Source organism: Osmerus mordax, chromosome 2, assembly GCF_038355195.1.
Source record: "Osmerus mordax isolate fOsmMor3 chromosome 2, fOsmMor3.pri, whole genome shotgun sequence".
NCBI lineage: Eukaryota > Metazoa > Chordata > Actinopteri > Osmeriformes > Osmeridae > Osmerus > Osmerus mordax.
The window spans coordinates 1,757,435-1,776,073 of NC_090051.1; the positions used below are offsets into that span (position 1 = coordinate 1,757,435).

At 45.8% G+C, this 18,639-nt stretch overlaps 1 protein-coding gene across 1 annotated transcript; it reads left to right on the forward strand.

Annotated features, from left to right (window-relative positions):
• Nucleotides 1-442: 442 nt before the first annotated feature.
• On the forward strand, nucleotides 443-18,634 carry col28a2a (collagen, type XXVIII, alpha 2a). The gene is made up of 35 exons (XM_067253907.1): nucleotides 443-459; nucleotides 1,947-2,101; nucleotides 2,805-3,379; nucleotides 4,073-4,093; nucleotides 4,215-4,274; nucleotides 6,598-6,651; nucleotides 6,761-6,805; nucleotides 6,898-6,924; nucleotides 7,023-7,067; nucleotides 7,205-7,249; nucleotides 7,512-7,565; nucleotides 9,635-9,703; nucleotides 9,834-9,902; nucleotides 10,098-10,166; nucleotides 11,611-11,679; nucleotides 12,047-12,115; nucleotides 12,243-12,311; nucleotides 12,467-12,535; nucleotides 12,631-12,702; nucleotides 12,963-13,031; nucleotides 13,129-13,200; nucleotides 13,480-13,548; nucleotides 13,702-13,770; nucleotides 13,925-13,993; nucleotides 14,151-14,288; nucleotides 14,602-14,670; nucleotides 14,815-14,883; nucleotides 15,045-15,125; nucleotides 15,231-15,266; nucleotides 15,357-15,393; nucleotides 15,486-16,043; nucleotides 16,246-16,571; nucleotides 17,142-17,415; nucleotides 17,534-17,725; nucleotides 17,811-18,634. The coding sequence occupies exons 1-35, from the start codon at nucleotides 443-445 to the stop codon at nucleotides 17,816-17,818; spliced, it is 3,789 nt and encodes a 1,262-aa protein (XP_067110008.1). The 3' UTR covers nucleotides 17,819-18,634.
• Nucleotides 18,635-18,639: the final 5 nt, after the last annotated feature.

An 18,639-nucleotide genomic window follows, 5' to 3' on the forward strand; every position in this document is an offset into this window, starting at 1 on the left:
CGGGTTTGCAGCATAAAGGGCCCCCATACCCAACACAGCTGGCAGGAACCTGCATGATCCCTCAACTAGTCCATACAAGACCTCCCCCCCGCCCTTAACACACCTTACAGCGCTAAGGTCACAGGTCACAGGCTCGACAACTTATGGTCAAATGGTTAGAAGTCCAGAATGTGGAGCACCACATACGTTCAGCTATATTTCTATGATGGTTACAGCTTCGTATAACCATCTGAATTTCTCTATTCCAACCCCACGTTTTTCCTCACACACCCACAATGATCTTAACCCAACCTACTTTCATGGTCTAGGGAAGAAAATTGCACAATTAAATGAATTCACTCTAAAGCACTGGTGTCCCTGGGTGATTCCATACTGCAGCTCCAGGGTGCAGATATCTACAGCTATTTCCTTCATTTATAGAAGTAAGGATTGTAGAGTAGTAATGAATGGAGAGTCCACGTAAACTGCCTTTAAGTTTAATTGACCAAACACGAAAAATGTCACTATACTCCCTGACTAAAATCCAAAGAGGTATTTTCATGGTGTACTCCATTCACAGAGAGAGAGAGAGAGAGAGAGAGAGAGAGAGAGAGAGAGAGAGAGAGAGAGAGAGAGAGAGAGAGAGAGAGAGAGAGAGAGAGCAACACTGAAACATGACAATAACCTTCCCCTAGGTGTCTCCCTTAAATGCCACCTGACAGCAACAACGAACGTTAAACAATCTGGCAGGGACATTGCAGGATTTTCTCTCCGGCTCTATATCAGTGCTTCTCAATTTCTTCACATGTGGATTTAGTACATTGTTCACCAGTGGTTATCACACATATTATTTGTGTTTTGGTTATCACACAAACTTTTGCAATCAATGGAAAAGCCTTAAACTTGATCAACATGAACTGACACTACATAACCATGAGAAAATGGGGGCACCAAAGGGCCTGTAAATTATAGATGAACGAAGATAAGGAACATCCATAAATCTTCAATACAAATAATTACAAGCCACAATGACTGTGCATTTCAAGTGACGACTGTTTTAGGCAGGATCATTAACCCTTTTAATGGCCGCTGGACAAGGGCTTTCTCCCTACACAATGAGGATTACCAGATGAGGTTCATGCACTGACATTTGAACACATGACAACACAGTTGGGCCCTGTGGTATGTATCTTCTCCCTATTGTACGCATATGGTAAACACAGCAAGTGGTGATATCAGACTTGTAGAATGAAGAAAAAGTATACGTTTAATGTGATGAGAGACTTCTGTAAATCAATGCTAAATCCCTGCCAAGAAAACATTACTTCATCCAGGTGGATCAAAAGATCGCAATCTTTGGAGGACTTTTGTGGTGTGATCTCCAACACCCCAACAGGAGGAAACCGCCTCTCTGCCTGTTCCTTCACTGCCTCTGGGGGATAACAGGAGTCTTGACGGGAGAGTAGTGGGGCTGTGGCAGGTTGTCCTTGCTTATAAAGGAGGAGGGAGAGTCTGGGCCAGACACACTGTGCCTCAGGATGGCTGCTACTACACACTCAGGGAGATAAGTCGAACAATCCATCGCTACTGTTCTCTCAACACCCAAACCTCAGGAGCCTGCGATCAGGGGGATACTAGGATTACAGGTTACTGGACACACTAACGTGTTGAACTGGGACCTCATTCAGGTAATCAGTTTGGAGATTTCCTATTCTCTTACTTTATTGCCTACCGTTTTTTGTCTTTTTTTTTTTTTTGGTCTGCAGATTGTGATACATTTACACAAATAACTTATTTCCTACCATAAGATGAATATTGTTGTAAATCGGAAATAATAACAGTTTTGGTTCACATTAATGAGAAGTTGAATGAACACCATGCACATACATCAGTTTTACCATTTCCATGTATTAATTCATTCGTTGTGTTTTCTCACAATACTCTTTTACTAGTTTTTTCTCTACAAGAGGGACAATGGTGTCCCCTTCCGTGACCCTGCTTCTGTTGGTCACAGGCTTAACCAGCGTTTTGGCTCAGGATTACTATGAGGAGAGAAAGTTAAACAAGAAAACAAGGGGAAATCTGCTGGCTGCAAATAATGAGAAAAAACATGACGGACAAGGTAGGAAACCCCTTCAATCTGTCCTGTTGAAGAAAAGAGGCTTCTTACATTGTCAAACATTGGGATTTGAGTGTTCAAAACCACAGTTAGCTTGCACAGGAACTTTGGATATGGATCTTGTGTTAGGAAGTCTTCTCCTATCTACGATGTTCCCAAGGTGTGGATATCCTGGGGCATTTGTTCTTTATGTGTAGGGAGTCAGGTGGCTGAGTGGTGAGGGAATCGGGCTTGTAATCCGAAGGTTGCCAGTTCGATTCCCGGTCAAGCCAACTGACGTTGTGTCCTTGGGCAAGGCACTTCACCCTACTTGCCTCGGGGGAATGTCCCTGTACTTACTGTAAGTCGCTCTGGATAAGAGCGTCTGCTAAATGACTAAATGTAAAAAATGACTAAATGTAGATATCCTGGGGCATTTGTTCTTTATGTATATCTGTCTATCTTGATTTACTCTTACATTTCTGGATCTCCCATTTAGATGTTGCATCAAGATAGAAAGAGTTATGGCTGTAGAGTTATTACAGAGCAAGAAAAGTTGTGTTCACATATGTGTGAGTGAGTGAGCAACAAAAAAAGTTAAACAAAAGGCTTTTTTGAAACCCTTTTCCACAACATCTGCAGATGTCACAATACATAACCCAGTAGTGACCTCTTCCCTGGCCTGTCAGTTCTTGTCTGGGTCTGACCCTCCTCTGTGTGTGTGCAGCCATCCTGGACGAGGACTGTGGCCTGGAGGTCTCCTTCCTGCTGGACAGCTCAGAGAGCGCCAAGGAGAACCACGAGCAGGAGAAGCGCTTCGCCATGGACGTGATGGAGCGCCTGCAGGGCGTGCGCCTGCAGACGGGCCGAGCCGTCAGCTCCCGCTCCGCCCTGCTGCAGTACAGCAGCCATGTCATCATCGAGCAGACCTTCAAGCAGTGGAGGGGCGTGGACGACTTCAAGTCGCGCATCGCTCCCATCGTCTACATCGGCCACGGCACCTACACCACCTACGCCATCACCAACATGACCAAGATCTACCTGGAGGAGTCCAGCCCCGGCAGCATCAAGGTGGCCGTGCTGCTCACCGACGGCATCTCCCACCCCAGGAACCCCGACCTCTTCTCAGCCGTGGCCGACGCCAAGAACCAGGGGGTCCGGTTCTTCACGGTGGGCATCACCCGGGCGGCCAACGAACCCGCCAACATAGCCCAGCTCCGCCTCGTGGCCAGCTCGCCAGAATCCCGCTACCTCCACAACCTACAGGATGTGGACATTCTGGAAAAGGTCCTGGTAGAGATTGTGAGTATGATCCTCTAAGCGGCCTTGTTTCTCTAGGAATGCCACCCAGTGTGGCGCAGACGCTCTCAGGTGGGCGCGTGTGCGCGTTCTGTTGAGTTTGACTGAATAGGCTGATATGCCCAGAAGAAAAGAAGTATGACAAGATAATCATCGGTTCTCACTGACTCCCATGAATTGAGAGATTTGGGTCCAGGTACATCTGTTTGGTGATTGACAGCTGTGTGTTATGAGTGTGTGCCCCACGACATTTCCATCAGCAGTGGCAGACCGCGTCATATACCTTTTTGTCTCGGTAATGACAAACACAGGCTCTTGTGGGCGCACCACAAATTCCTGGAAGTGGAAATTCACTATTTCTATTGAATAACGTGTGGTTTGTAGTTGTGCTGAGGGAATGCCTGCAATCTGAAGAATTTCAACAAGCAATATACTGTAGGAAGCAGCTGGGCATGAACGTCTGACACGGTGTGACACAGGAGGATGATTATGTTATATAAAGAGATTTAGAAACATCACAAACAGCAATATAGTGTAGAATAATATAATATATAACTTAATAATGCAATGTCTTTATTTTGTTTCCAAATGCATTTCAATGGAAGGCTCTGTGAACAACATCAGTGTTGATGTAGAAATCGTATGCAACATGAAAAGTCTTTGTGATCAATCTTGTTGTTTGGTCTTTCTACACAGGTTAACTTAGCTGACGAAGGGGTAAGTACAATCCTAATTAAATCATCTTCATTCCACAAATATTTAACCAAGTTCAAAAGCCATGTGTGGGGTCAAATGAAGTATTCTTTTGATTCTGAAAGCTTGTTTTGTCTCCTTCAAGTGTCCCCTGGCTCAAAGCTGCGCGTGTGAGAAAGGAGAGAGAGGGCTGAGCGGCCCTGCTGTAAGTACATCACACTGCACCATGCCATCATACAACACTTTCCTTTTCAAGTGCAACACAGTGGCTTCTCCCTAACAGGTGCTTTTCCTAGAAATCTTGTAAAGAGGTTAGGTTGTTAGGTTGGGATCTGGATAACTGTTAGGTTAGGTTGTTAGGTTGGGATCTGGATAATCTTGTAAAGAGGTTAGGTTGTTAGGTTGGGATCTGGATAATCTTGTAAAGAGGTTAGGTTGTTAGGTTGGGATCTGGATAATCTTGTAAAGAGGTTAGGTTGTTAGGTTGGGATCTGGATAATCTTGTAAAGAGGTTAGGTTGTTAGGTTGGGATCTGGATAATCTTGTAAAGAGGTTAGGTTGTTAGGTTGGGATCTGGATAATCTTGTAAAGAGGTTAGGTTGTTAGGTTGGGATCTGGATAATCTTGTAAAGAGGTTAGGTTGTTAGGTTGGGATCTGGATAATCTTGTAAAGAGGTTAGGTTGTTAGGTTGGGATCTGGATAATCTTGTAAAGAGGTTAGGTTGTTAGGTTGGGATCTGGATAATCTTGTAAAGAGGTTAGGTTGTTAGGTTGGGATCTGGATAATCTTGTAAAGAGGTTAGGTTGTTAGGTTGGGATCTGGATAATCTTGTAAAGAGGTTAGGTTGTTAGGTTGGGATCTGGATAATCTTGTAAAGAGGTTAGGTTGTTAGGTTGGGATCTGGATAATCTTGTAAAGAGGTTAGGTTGTTAGGTTGGGATCTGGATAATCTTGTAAAGAGGTTAGGTTGTTAGGTTGGGATCTGGATAATCTTGTAAAGAGGTTAGGTTGTTAGGTTGGGATCTGGATAATCTTGTAAAGAGGTTAGGTTGTTAGGTTGGGATCTGGATAATCTTGTAAAGAGGTTAGGTTGTTAGGTTGGGATCTGGATAATTGTTTCATTTCTTCTTACAGTTTAGCAGAACAGAGTGGCTTATTCTCCTCACCAGCATTCTTAACAATATTGCAGTTTCTGCCAAAGATGTTGTACACGGGTGTTTACAGTGAGCTCTTTGTCACTGTTGCTACTCTACAATGTCTGTTCACGCAAGTTATTGCGCATTTTCCACCCTGCATAAGATGTCCCCCATGGAAACCAGGGCACATTGTAGAGCCCTGGTCCCAATAAAACAGGACCTTTGACCGGCATGAATAACAGTTCCACCCCCATTGTGAGGGAGCGCTACTCAGGGATGGAGAATGTCAAAAGGCTTTGAATGTGTGTGAGGGAAATGGTTCCTCATCGACAACATCATCTGTGCATGACTCCCCTACCACCCCATCCCCCCCAACACACACACACACACATTTACACACATGCACACACAAACACACACACACACACACAAACACACATGCACACACATATACACACATGCACACACACACACAAGCACACACACATGCACACACATATACACACATGCACACACACACACACACACATGCACACACACAGACGCACATGCACACAAACAGAAGGCTGGCATCTCCTCTGTCCTCAGTCTCAGACTGTGACCGTTGGTCTTCTGATGCCAGACAGCTGTGTCCTCATCAACCAGGTGCTTTCTCCTCAGAGAGATTCCTCACATTCTTACATGCAGACTTAATGGCTCTGTCATAATTGCTCTCATTAGTTTAAAAGTCACAAACTACTAATCTGCTATGGATACTCATAGTCATGCTGTCCAGGTGCAATGGCAGTAGGACCTTTCACCTGTGTCAGGCGCTAGCATGCCCACTGGAGTAACACACACTCCAACACAACCAGACGTACACACACACGCACACACACGCACGCACACACACGCACACACACACTCCAACACAACCAGACGTACACACACACGCACACGCACGCACACACACGCACACACACACTCAAACACAACCAGGCGTACGCACACACACGCACACACACGCACGCACACACGCACTCAAACACAACCAGGCGTACACACACACACATGCACTCAAACACAACCAGGCGTACACACACACACACACACGCACACACAGGCCTACAGCTATCCCTCCAGTGAGCTGACTCACATTTTCCGGTCTCCACTGTTTAACAGATCGCACCCCTCTGAGGACCCTTTCCACTTTTATCACTTCTATTATGGAAAAAAGACAATCCATAATAACATACTTTTCTTTGGTGTTCTTTACCACCGATTTGCAGTCAGGTTGATCAAACTCTCACGTAATTTGTTGCATCTTGTTCAGAAATGTTTGTATGAAAAAAAATATTTCATAAAATTCTTATAACATTTGACTAAGTTGTATGAACGGTTTCATCCTGCAGGGGAAAAAAGGTCGTCCAGGTGATGACGGAGCCCCCGGTCCTAAAGGTTCTAAGGTAGCTCACCTTTCATCCTTCACCTCACCGCGGGGACATCTGGGTGGGATTCTGAGAAGCCCATGAGAACTGAGCGATTTATGAGCGGTCTTCTCCTCTTTCGTTTCAGGGTGAAGGAGGTCTGGCTGGACTTCCGGGTCGAGAGGGCGCAGAGGTCAGTAATCTGACACGTATAATGCAAATTCCATTTCTTGGCGTCTTGACGTAGTTGCGGATCGATATTGAATCATTTGTCCTCACTTGCAGGGAAAACCTGGTTATAAAGGAGAGACGGTAAGGTGCTGTGCGATTCTGGCTGATGACAGGTGACGGTGCGTCTGTCGTTGTGACTGTCCTTCCATCAGAGGTAACGTCCTCTCTCCCGTACACAGGGGGAGCGGGGCGAGTGTGGCACTCCAGGATTGAAAGGGGACAAGGTATTCTCCTCCCACTCAAGAGTTTCTTCAATGTATTAAGATTTATATTGCGTGTGTTGTGTTTAGCATGTAGCTAAATCTTCTTATACTGTATCTTGTAGCTACTCGTGTGTTGTTGATGTGTGTCCCACTAACAGGGTCCTGAAGGGCCGCTCGGTGGCAGGGGCCTCAGGGGCTTACAGGTGGGCAAATGTTCTAGAATCAGATACTCTTCCACACACTGAGGCCTTCAGGTGTTGTAGTATGTAATACTCTCTCACACAAACACACACACACACAAGCTCTCTCACTCACACTGAGACTCAACTGTTTATGTCTGTTTATGAAACACACGCCATTCTTTTTAAGATCAAGATGTACATCTCTTCCTGTGGCGCAGCAGCCTTGTGCTGTGAGCGTCACGTCGACAGTAAGACATTAATGTGAGTGTTGGTTCCTGCCCAGGGGTTACCGGGACCACCGGGGGACATTGGACCGGAAGGCTCTCAGGGAAGACAGGTCAGTGGACCAGCCTGGTTCTCCCACACCTCATACTTACCTCACCACCAACATCTGCAGGGACCTTTCATTGTGCTTTTATTATAAGGTTTAAAAGAGGTGCTCTGGCTCTACCACCTATTCTGCTACCTGGCAAGGGAAGGGCGTGTCCGTCTGGTAATAGGCACCTGTGGGAAACATGGGCCCAGTGCCAATTTGTTCCCCTTCATTCGTTTACAAACCCTGGGATTAATGCCAGCGTTCATGGCCCTTCCCAGGTCCTCCTAATGTCAGGGATTGTGTTACTGAACACACATCAGGAACTGCCTACAGCATTGTCAGCTACCTGAACAATCCCAGCCAGGGAATTGTCATAGCAGTTAATAACAGCCTTGAAATGTCAGACGCTTTCTCTCTCCCTGTGAGGACATGCAGGTGTACTTTTCGGAGATAAGGAACAAAAGTGATGGTGGTCTCCTGAAACAGAAGGAATGTTTGGTGAAAAATAAGAAAGGAAGGAAAAGGGAATTTGGAGAAAGTTTCTGAATAAAGAGAGAGCTGGGAGCTGATGTTCTGCTCCTGCTGTTGCAGTAGGTCTACAATCAAATCAGATGTTATTTTTACAAGCCATGTCAGTGAGGGATTCACACGTGCCCATAGAACTGCACATAATCCATAATGATTATTGGTCCTGTGAACATACCTTTGGGTAGGAATGTGAGGTATTGAGCACATTGTGTAGGTCAAGTGGGGATATTTGGTTAGTGTGAAAGTTTGGAATGAAAACTGTTTGGCCTTCAGGTAGCTTTGCAAAAACATGTTGACTAATTAAATTGCCCTTCTTTCTGAAACTAATTTCTATCTAAATAAGTTTCCTCCTGAGTAAATGTCAGGATTACTGTACACTCTGCTGTGAAGCATAGCCTGCAGCCACATAACTCCAGCTCTCAATTGTTTTGTAGAGAGTCTAGTGTTTTTTTGCACAAGCTTGAAGACATTCCCAGTAGACAATGTCTGGCTTTAAGATTTGCCTTGACTTGTTAGAGACCAGCTATTTAGCCCACCAATCTATCTACAACAGTCCATACAATGGCTAAATGATTTACAGCATATATGTTTGAATAATTACATACCTTCAGATTTTTGGTTTTTAATAAGAGGGCCTCTCTTTGTTAGGTTTAGAGGCTACATTTTACTTTCAATTGATGTTGGCTGATGTTGACATTTATGAGGCCACCATCATTTTACACTATCTTTTATTCAAACAGATCAATGATGGATATTAAAGAGTGGTGAATATAGCTTCGCGAAAACAATCTGATACAAAAACACTGGTGTGACCTGAAGCCAAGATTTAATCAGATTTCTGACGTCCCGTCCATCAGCTCTGCAGTTCTGTAGTTCTGCAGTTCTGTAGTTCTACAGTTCTGTAGTTCTGTAGTTCTGTAGTTCTGCAGTTCTGTAGTTCTGCAGTTCCGTAGTTCTGTAGTTCTGTAGTTCTGCAGTTCTGCAGTTCTGCAGTTCTGTAGTTCTGTAGTTCTGCAGTTCTGCAGTTCTGTTGCTCTGTAGTTCTGCAGTTCTGCAGTTCTGTTGCTCTGTAGTTCTGTAGTTCTGCAGTTCTGCAGTTCTGTAGTTCTACAGTTCTGTAGTTCTGTAGTTCTGTAGTTCTGCAGTTCTGTAGTTCTGCAGTTCCGTAGTTCTGTAGTTCTGTAGTTCTGCAGTTCTGCAGTTCTGCAGTTCTGTTGCTCTGTAGTTCTGTAGTTCTGCAGTTCTGTTGCTCTGTAGTTCTGCAGTTCTGCAGTTCTGCAGTTCTGTTGCTCTGTAGTTCTGTAGTTCTACAGTTCTGCAGTTCTGTTGCTCTGTAGTTCTGTAGTTCTGCAGTTCCGTAGTTCTGTAGTTCTACAGTTCTGTAGTTCTGTAGTTCTGTAGTTCTGCAGTTCCGTAGTTCTGTAGTTCTGCAGTTCTGCAGTTCTGTAGTTCTGCAGTTCTGCAGTTCTGCAGTTCTGTAGTTCTACAGTTCTGTTCAGTATTAATCATCTGGCTGTGTGGATGCTGCCTCAGTGTTAATCATCTTGTGGTTCTGATGACAGGGTGAGCGTGGGCCTGCCGGCCCGCCGGGAATTCAAGGAGAAACGGGTACTGGACTTCCTGGTCATAAGGTAAATGACCACATTTACTTGAAACGTTTTCAAATTTGAAACCAAAAAAATTCTGTGGGTTGAAAGTGCATTACTGCTGGTGTCAGTGAAGCTGAACGTGCTCCTGTCTGACTGTGTTTGTCACCCGCAGGGGGATGTGGGGTTCCCAGGCAGACATGGGCCCCCGGGACCCCCTGGCATGGGGGAACCAGGCCTGCCAGTGAGTGAACCAAACACACACATGTACACTGCAGCATGTTACCTGGCCCAACAGTAAGACGGTCACGTTGGGACTCTTTGAGTGTGTGAGAGATGAGCACAGAGAGGACACACGAGCCAGGATGCAAGCTGCAAAGGGAGAGCGGTCTGAGCTCATTGAAAGTGAAATGCTAACACTGTCTGGTGTCATTTACAGGGGCCTCAAGGGCCACAGGGTGTTCAAGGAGAGAAAGGACCTCTGGGCGAGGGATTCCCTGGGCCAAAGGTATGATTACAATTTTATTATAATGATAAAGAACCAATATAGTAGAGCTACATGGTCTGTTTACAAAACGTTCCCCCATTCATCATCTACCTACATTCAGTGCATTGTACTATTTACGCTCGCTATCTTTTTCTAGAATCAGGTCAAATATTTAAAGCTAAATATGCAAACAAATATGTCAGTCCGTCAGCCCTGAGCATAGTACCTGAGAGCTCAGCGACGGCCCTTAGACTGTCAGGTTTCAATCTACTTGAGCTTTACGAGAACTTGAGCTGTTCTCTTGATCTGAACATAGTTGACATTGAAAGCAAGCATTGCTGGCTGGCCTGACATTGCTGTCACATGAAAGAGACTTTGTGGAGTCTCTAGATATTAGGAGAGGAAGCCGTGAATTGGGCTGATTTAGAAGTTGGTCACTCTTGGATACATGGGCTGCATCTGTCCAAACCAGACCTGCTGTGCTCCAACACATCTACCCACAGCTCAAGTGCTCACTTGAGTGTCACAATTCATTCAGATGTGCGTGCGTTGGGTCTGTTAAAACAACCCTGTTTCTCCATGTTGCAACTTGTGAAGAGACTTAAAATATTTGTATTGTGGTCTATGCAAGCATGACACATAGAGGTAAACGGCTGGGATTTACAGTGGATTTGAGCATGATGTCAAAAACAAATGCTCTATGCACACTGTTAAAATACACCTTTTATTTTCGATGACAGATGGTTCTTTGGGAAACCTGCAGTTATGTAATTATCATTACATGTTGAGGCATGAGAATTATCATAAAAGTTAATTGAGTAAACTAGAACAATTTACACATATTTTCTTTATGCTTTATTTCATCCTCTCTATTTCTGTCTAATTCAAGTCAGAACCTGTAAAGAAATCTAATAATGAAACCCAGTTGTATAATATTTAGGTTGTTGTGGTTATTTCCTATAGAAATCTCGATGCAATTACATCTAGGAAAAAGCAGGTCCTGGAAAAAGAGCGTAGCATCGAAAGTGTCCCGAGGCAGCTAAACATGTGCCAGAACACAGCTCGACGCACTGCCTCCTGGGAAGTCCCCCTGCCGTCCCACAAAGGGTCAAGGCACTTCTATAGCAGGGGTCATCCCCCACAATTAATATGTTCCTGTCTGTGTGTCTGCATTTCATCATTGTTGCTGAGGCTATGAACATGCCTAAATTCACCAGCATCCCACTTTTGAGAGGCTGTGTAAACAGATTCAAACTTGACTGTCAGTTATGTAAAAGACTGATTCCCCTCACACATTTAGGATTGCCTCCAATCAGTCTCAGAAAACAGGTGCTAACTGACTCTCTCCTGGCTATGTTCACTCTCTCCACCCTGCTGACGGAAAACAATAAGGGCTTTGGGCTGTGTGTGTGAACCAATGGGAAGGGTCTGTGAGGCAGCCATGTGACTTGTCTTTGTTCCCCAGGGAGACCGGGGGCTGGATGGGCCCAGGGGACCAAGAGGACAGACGGGTGCAGGAATGAAAGGAGAGAAGGTGGGCTGTAAATACGTCAGATAGTGAATGCCATCCATACAAGCTCCCCATGTTGGCCCGACAAAGGAGATAATGAAGTTCATAAAGAAGCTAGAAAGTCCTTTTAGGTCGCAATTATTTACAGGCGCCTTCCTTGGAGTGTTGGTGAGGGGGAAAGGGTCTCTGTGAGGGGACTAAAGGTCTGGCTACTGTGGGAAACGTTTGAGGTGGCAGGATATTTGCACTATGTCTACCTGTTGGACGTGTAGACAAATACAAGTATTGATTTCCTGCCGTATGGTAGCTCGACCTCATGACCGAGTAGACAGTCATATTTGCGGTTGGGTGATGTCAGACAGATCTGACTGTGTCTGTGTTGACCCTCCAGGGTGAGTTTGGCCTCCCTGGGTTTCCGGGCCCGACGGGGCTCACAGGAGCAGGTATCCAGGGAGAGAAGGTGAGGGGGTGACGTGGTAACCTCATCTCAACAAGAATCTCACAGACACAAACTCTTGATATATATATTTATCTCTCTTTTTCTCTTTCCATCCCTCTCTCTGTCTGACTTGTGATGTGTTCCTCAGGGAGTGGAGGGGCCGAGGGGCCCCCCAGGAGTCAGAGGCCCACAGGGGGAGGGTTTCCCTGGACCCAAGGTTGGTGCCATGCTAAGCAAATTCACCAGTCCTCCAGTGACTTTACTGTAGTTTTATTTCCAATGCTTTATTAAAATGTGAGACATCATCATCATCAGACATGGACATGTTTGTGGTATTAGTTATGGGATTAAGCAGTTTTTTGTTTCTTCTAGGGGGATCAAGGATTACCAGGAGAACTTGGGTCTCCAGGTGAGAGAGGCCTTGGTGAACCAGGGGCCAAGGTAAGATTCAGCTGCTTCACCACCAGTCTTCACCAGGCGTCCTGTCCTTCTCTCTGGACTCTGCTCCTGGATGAGTACATGTGCTTCTCTTTCAGGGTGAGCCTGGGTCCTCTGGGCTGTCTGGCCTGCCAGGTCTTCCAGGCGAGGATGGGGCCCCAGGACAGAAGGTATCTTATCCCTGTCATTAGGCATTAGTTTTGATACACAGTAAGCCACACAATTCTCTACCAGCACCCCCTCTTCACTCCTTATTCTCTGTCTCTATTGATCCTTCATCTCTCTCTCTCTCTCTCTCTCTCTCTCTCTCTCTCTCTCTCTCTCTCTCTCTCTCTCTCTCTCTCTCTCTCTCTCTCTCTGTTTCTCTGTCTCTCTCTCTCTGTCTCTCTCTCTTTGTCTCTCTCTCTGTCTCTCTGTCTCTCTCTCTCAGGGTGAGCTTGGTTTCCCTGGCCTGAGAGGTAGTGAGGGAGCTGCAGGGGTGGGCACCCAAGGAGAGAAGGTATGTGTCCCAGCCCCTCAGTCGCTGTCACAAACAGACACAGCTTAGGCACTGTAAGCAGTTGATTGACTGTAAGCCGCTTTGCTACCGCACACAGGGAGACCAGGGTCAGAGGGGTATCCGTGGGTTACATGGACCCCCTGGCGTCAACGGACCTTCGGGGCCAAAGGTGAGAGTAACATGTTTGATCTCCAGTGAATGAATATTCCCCCATTGTTTATGTACGTGTCCATAACACACACATCACAGAAGCAGCTCCTCACTGTGCCACGATGGATTACACTGTTATCTTAACATCTCAGGTCAACCAGCAAGTTTAAGACAGTTGAAACAGAGGCCCACATTCCTCTGCAGGCAGGATGTTGGAAGTTTCAGCATGTGTTTGGATAAAGGGGGTGTTTTAAAATGGAGAGTGGCAGTGAACATCTTGCTAACTCTTCACCTCCAGGGAGAGCCTGGTACACCCGGCCGCCTGGGCATGCCAGGACTACCAGGACGGGCACTGGCAGGCGCCAAGGTAACAAATATACATGTCATCGCCTTGTCTTTCACAGCAGGTCCTGATAGGAAGGCCTGCTGGTCTGTAGATAGGAACTCTGTCACATTGAGATGCATTGTGAGATCCCGTCTCATGAATGTCGTTGTGGTTTCCACGTCTTGTTTGTCTCAGGGAGACCTGGGTCCTCCAGGGCCTTCCGGACCAGTTGGGGAAACAGGCTACGGACTTCCTGGTCCAAAGGTAAGTGCTCAAACGTCACACAGAAGCCGTGCGTCACTTTGCATGAAAGCGTCTGCTAAATGAATACATTACCTTACATAAGAACCGTATAGACAGTAAGCATGTAATAGGTGACCATATGGTACATAAGATACATGTCTTCTGTTTTCACCAGGGGGATCGTGGTAACCCAGGATCTTCAGGTCCATTTGGGCCTAAAGGAGAAGGGTACCCTGGTCCTGTGGTGAGTGGTCCAATGAGCCCACCCCACGAACCAATCATACGTCATCCATTCATTCCTAATGCCTCCCATTCACAGTAACCCATCACATCTCTGCCATCTACTGTTTGCATCACATCTCTTCTTATGTTGTTGACTGGTTTGGGTTTGCTGTTGCCAGGGCCCGCCAGGCCTGCCTGGGCTGACAGGGGAGCCGGGACAAGAGGGGGTTGGTATTCCAGGGCCAAAGGGAGACGTTGGGTTCAGAGGGTTGCCAGGTTTGCCCGGCCCAACAGGAGAGGGCGTGCAAGGGCCTCCGGTAAGAACATGATGCAGTGTTTGATATTCATGACTCATCTGCACACCATGAAACAAGTATTAACAGCTCTTAACCCTGAGCTATGTTGAAATCTCTGACATAGGACAGATATTAGACAGAGATTGGCAGAGATGGACTGTAATTAGTGGTTCAAAGGTCATAGAGGGGCGTAATTAGTGACATGCATATCAAGTTGATCTGTGACAGACATTTAAGATTCCATCTTCCCCAGACAGAGTCTGTGGCCTGTCGAACCTGTCTCGTCCTATGGTGTCTGTCGCCTTCTGATAACTCTAGCATCCTTGGTTTCCAGGGTAACATTGGAAGGCCGGGGCCCTCAGGCCCAGCCGGACCCCCAGGAGAAGGTCTGCAAGGGCCAAAGGTGTGTACGACACAGACCGTTCGATGAATAACAGTCTGATTACAGAGAGAAATTACATTTTGAAAGTGACTGAGGTGGACAATTGTGGACTCATGTTCACCCTATGTACAACACATGATGATGCGTGGGGGGTTTGTGTTGCAGGGTGACCAGGGGTCCCAGGGTGTGACGGGGCCGAGGGGGCCAGCAGGAGAGGGGCTCCCAGGCGCTAAGGTAAGACAGGGGGGCACTATGGTGACCAACCAATCCTTGATCTTCCGCTGTACTTTCTATTTGTACATCGCTTTGGACAAAAGAATACAGAGAAAGTATTGAAAATGTAGATGAGTGACCTGTGACCTTTCTGACAGCCAGTGTTCTCCACTTCCCTGTAGGGCGACCGGGGCGTGCAAGGCGAGAGGGGTTTGAAGGGAATCAAGGGTGACCTGGGAGACCATGGGGTGCCTGGGGAGTCTGTGAGTGGACAACATCCATCTGTATAGTCGTTTTAAAGGGCTGTTCTGTCGGGTTTGACCAGTTATTGCATGAAACAATAACATGGATCCTTTCTGACTGTTCAGGGCCGACCAGGAGTAAAGGGGGAAGCAGGTCTAACAGTAAGTTAAGAAACGTAAACATCCGATTAATATTTGATGTAAATGAGTCGAAATATCAAGTGTTTTATCTCCCACTTCAATTTTTTTCAGAGAGAAGATATTATTAAACTTATCAAGGAAATCTGTGGTATGATCAAACCTAACCTAACAATATTATGAATAACAAAGTCTAAAACGTTGTAATGTTAGAATGACTAAGCAGTTCTGCTCTGTTTACAGGATGTGGAATCAAATGCAAGGAGAGGCCAATGGAGCTGGTGTTTGTCATCGACAGCTCAGAGAGCGTCGGTCCAGAAAACTTTGAAATCATCAAGGACTTTGTCACAGCGCTGGTGGACCGCACCACAGTGGGCCGCAACGCCACCAGGATAGGCCTGGTCCTCTACAGCCTGGACGTCCACCTGGAGTTCAACCTGGCCCGCTACATGACCAAACAAGACGTCAAGCAGGCCATCCGGAAGATGCCTTACATGGGCGAGGGCACCTACACAGGGACGGCCATCAGGAAGGCCACCCAGGAGGCCTTCTTCAGCGCCAGGACGGGGGTCAGCAAGGTGGCCATCGTCATCACCGACGGACAGACGGACAAGCGGGAGTCTGTGAAGCTGGAGATGGCTGTGAGGGAGGCGCACGCCGCCAACATCGAGATGTACGCTCTGGGCATCGTCAACAGCTCTGACATCACCCAGGCCGAGTTCCTGAGGGAGCTGAACCTCATCGCCTCGGATCCCGACAGTGAACACATGTTCCTCATTGATGACTTCAACACCCTCCCAGGTGATGTCCACGACCCTACACGTCACCATGCTTCACAGCTGTGGGTAGAGGCAAATACAGACACTGAATTTGAACCTAAACACATTAGAAGAAGGTCACCCACAGTTGCTCAAGTCAAGAGTTCTCGTTCAGGTTTGAAAATATTCTGTAATATAATTAAGTTTTATTGTAATATCTCTTTTTTTTTTTTTTACTTCTTTAGCCTTGGAGTCAAAACTTGTGAGCCAATTCTGTGAGGATGAAAATGGTGCCCTTGTGTACAACCGCATCACCAATGGAAACAGTTACGGAAATGGAAACCATGGACACACAGGGGACAGCCACGGCAACGGCCATGGCAACGGCCATTACAACGGCTTTGGGAATAACGGCTATGGAATCAGTGGACGTGGCAACAATGGCTACGGCAACAGCGGCTATGACAACTACCAGGAGGAGGTCCAGAGACGCACCAACACCCAGAGCCACATACGTGGGCGAGGAGATAACTTCGCCCTGCCCATCAACGCTGGTCCACTCCCAGCCAAGGTCTGTGCTATGCTGTTAAGGTGCACGTCTACCATCAGGAACACACATCTAACCTCTTCCCCTGTCTCGTCAGAGCCTGCATCATGATGACATACATGGAATATCATTCTATACATTCTTGATTTCGGTGTAGAATGTGGTAACGGTACAATAGGTAGGATTATTTCAGTAAAGAATGAAAGGTTTTGTCCCGTATCAACATGTTGCGTAAGATAATGAGAGATTACCAACACAGCTCAGTTCTGTGGAATGCAAATGTAACATTTCTGGAGCGTGCAGCTACTTTCCAGACAATTATCTTCCAGCAATCCTGCTCCAGACAATCGCCTTCAGCAAGGCAGGCCTTTCTCCTTATCTTAATTTGTGAAACTACTGTCAATCAAAGTCGTGTTAGAGGAAAACGTGAGAGTTCAGACAAGAATTGGGGGCGTTGTTTCATTAAATGGGTGTGTGTGTGTGTGTGTATGTCTGTGTATGTATATACATCTGTGTGTGTGTGTATGTCTGTGTGTGTGTGTATATATATCCGTGTGTGTGCATGTGTGTGTGCATGCCATTTTTCCTGTCCAGGTTGAGGAGGGAGAAGAGGACGGTGAAGATCTCGACTTGAGGACCCATGTGACCCATGTGAGAGGAAGTGGCCCCGTGGCTGTGGTGAACAAGACCGTCGCCAGCCTGCCTGTCAGGGAAAGCCCCTCCTCCACGAGGGTGCTCTCTACATCCTCCTCCTCAGGGTCATCCTCAGGGTCATCCTCAGGCTCATCCTCAGGCTCATCCTCAGGGTCATCCTCAGGGTCGGTCCACAGTCATTTGCGTCCTGTTGTCATTCCTGTCCAGCCCAAAGGTTAGTACCTCCCACTAAAACCTAATAGCCATGACAGACATAACAACAACCCAAAGATCAACCCTGTTGGGACTTTTACTTTGAAAGCTGTGTCTCTCCTTCTCTGTTGCTCTATCAGTTTTGGCTCCTCTGGATCCCCGCTGCAAACTGAGTTTGGACCAAGGCCCGTGTAGAGATTACATCATCCAGTGGTACTATGACAAACAGGCCAATGCCTGTGCACAGTTCTGGTTTGGAGGCTGTGACGGGAATGCTAACCGCTACGAGACAGAGGATGAGTGCAAAAGAACATGTGTTCTGTCTAGAACAGGTGAGTCCCATTTATGTGTATCCTCAGATAAATCTTGGTTCTGTGAACGTCTTGTTAGGTTAAATTATCTTCTTTATCTCCACAGCTGGCTAAAGAAAGAACAACGAATTCTCTCATCTGAAGAATCTTTCCAGCCAAACGTGGACAGGCCTCTTGGAACAGTATTCAACTTCTGATGGTCTCCTGTGTTGTTTAATGGTGTGGCTTTACAACTACTCATGAAATATCTCTCTGGGAAAAACATTCTTTATGCAATTTGCAGAAATATCACGGTGCTATACAAAACTGAAGTAAATGCAAATTGATCATATATTTTCTGTTAATGTGACTACCCTGCTTTCAGTGATCAAAATCTTACCTCAACATTATGCACATTTAAAATAGAGTTATAATTTTAGAGTAAAAAATGTGTTTTGCTAAGATAGAAAGCTATTACCATACTTTTTTACCCTTTTGTTACAATAATGCATATTATTACACCTCTGAGCCATACAAGAACATGCTGACAGACAGATTTTTTCCCTCAAAGATAGCAAAAAGTCTAATATTTGTGTAGTTTGTAAATCTGTATTGGTTAAGTAATAATCTGATTCAGTATCTGTTTCTTTTTCTTCTAGCTAAATGCAATGGTTGATTTGGCCCATTTTAGGGAACAACGTTTCTTTTGTTTTGTTTTTTTTGGGTTGCACAAAATAATCTTAGTAAAATACAATAATATCAATCGTTCAACTGTCTATGCAGAGTTTACATTTTCATTTTTAAAGTGTTGTAAAAGGTTGATTGGAAATGCTGATACTTTGTGAAAACGCTACAAACCTGAGTCTGATATTAATCACTCTTTTTGATATTACCTATGAATTATTTTTTGGAAGTAAATGTTTTTCATGTGTTTTTAATAATAAAAACTGAGAAAA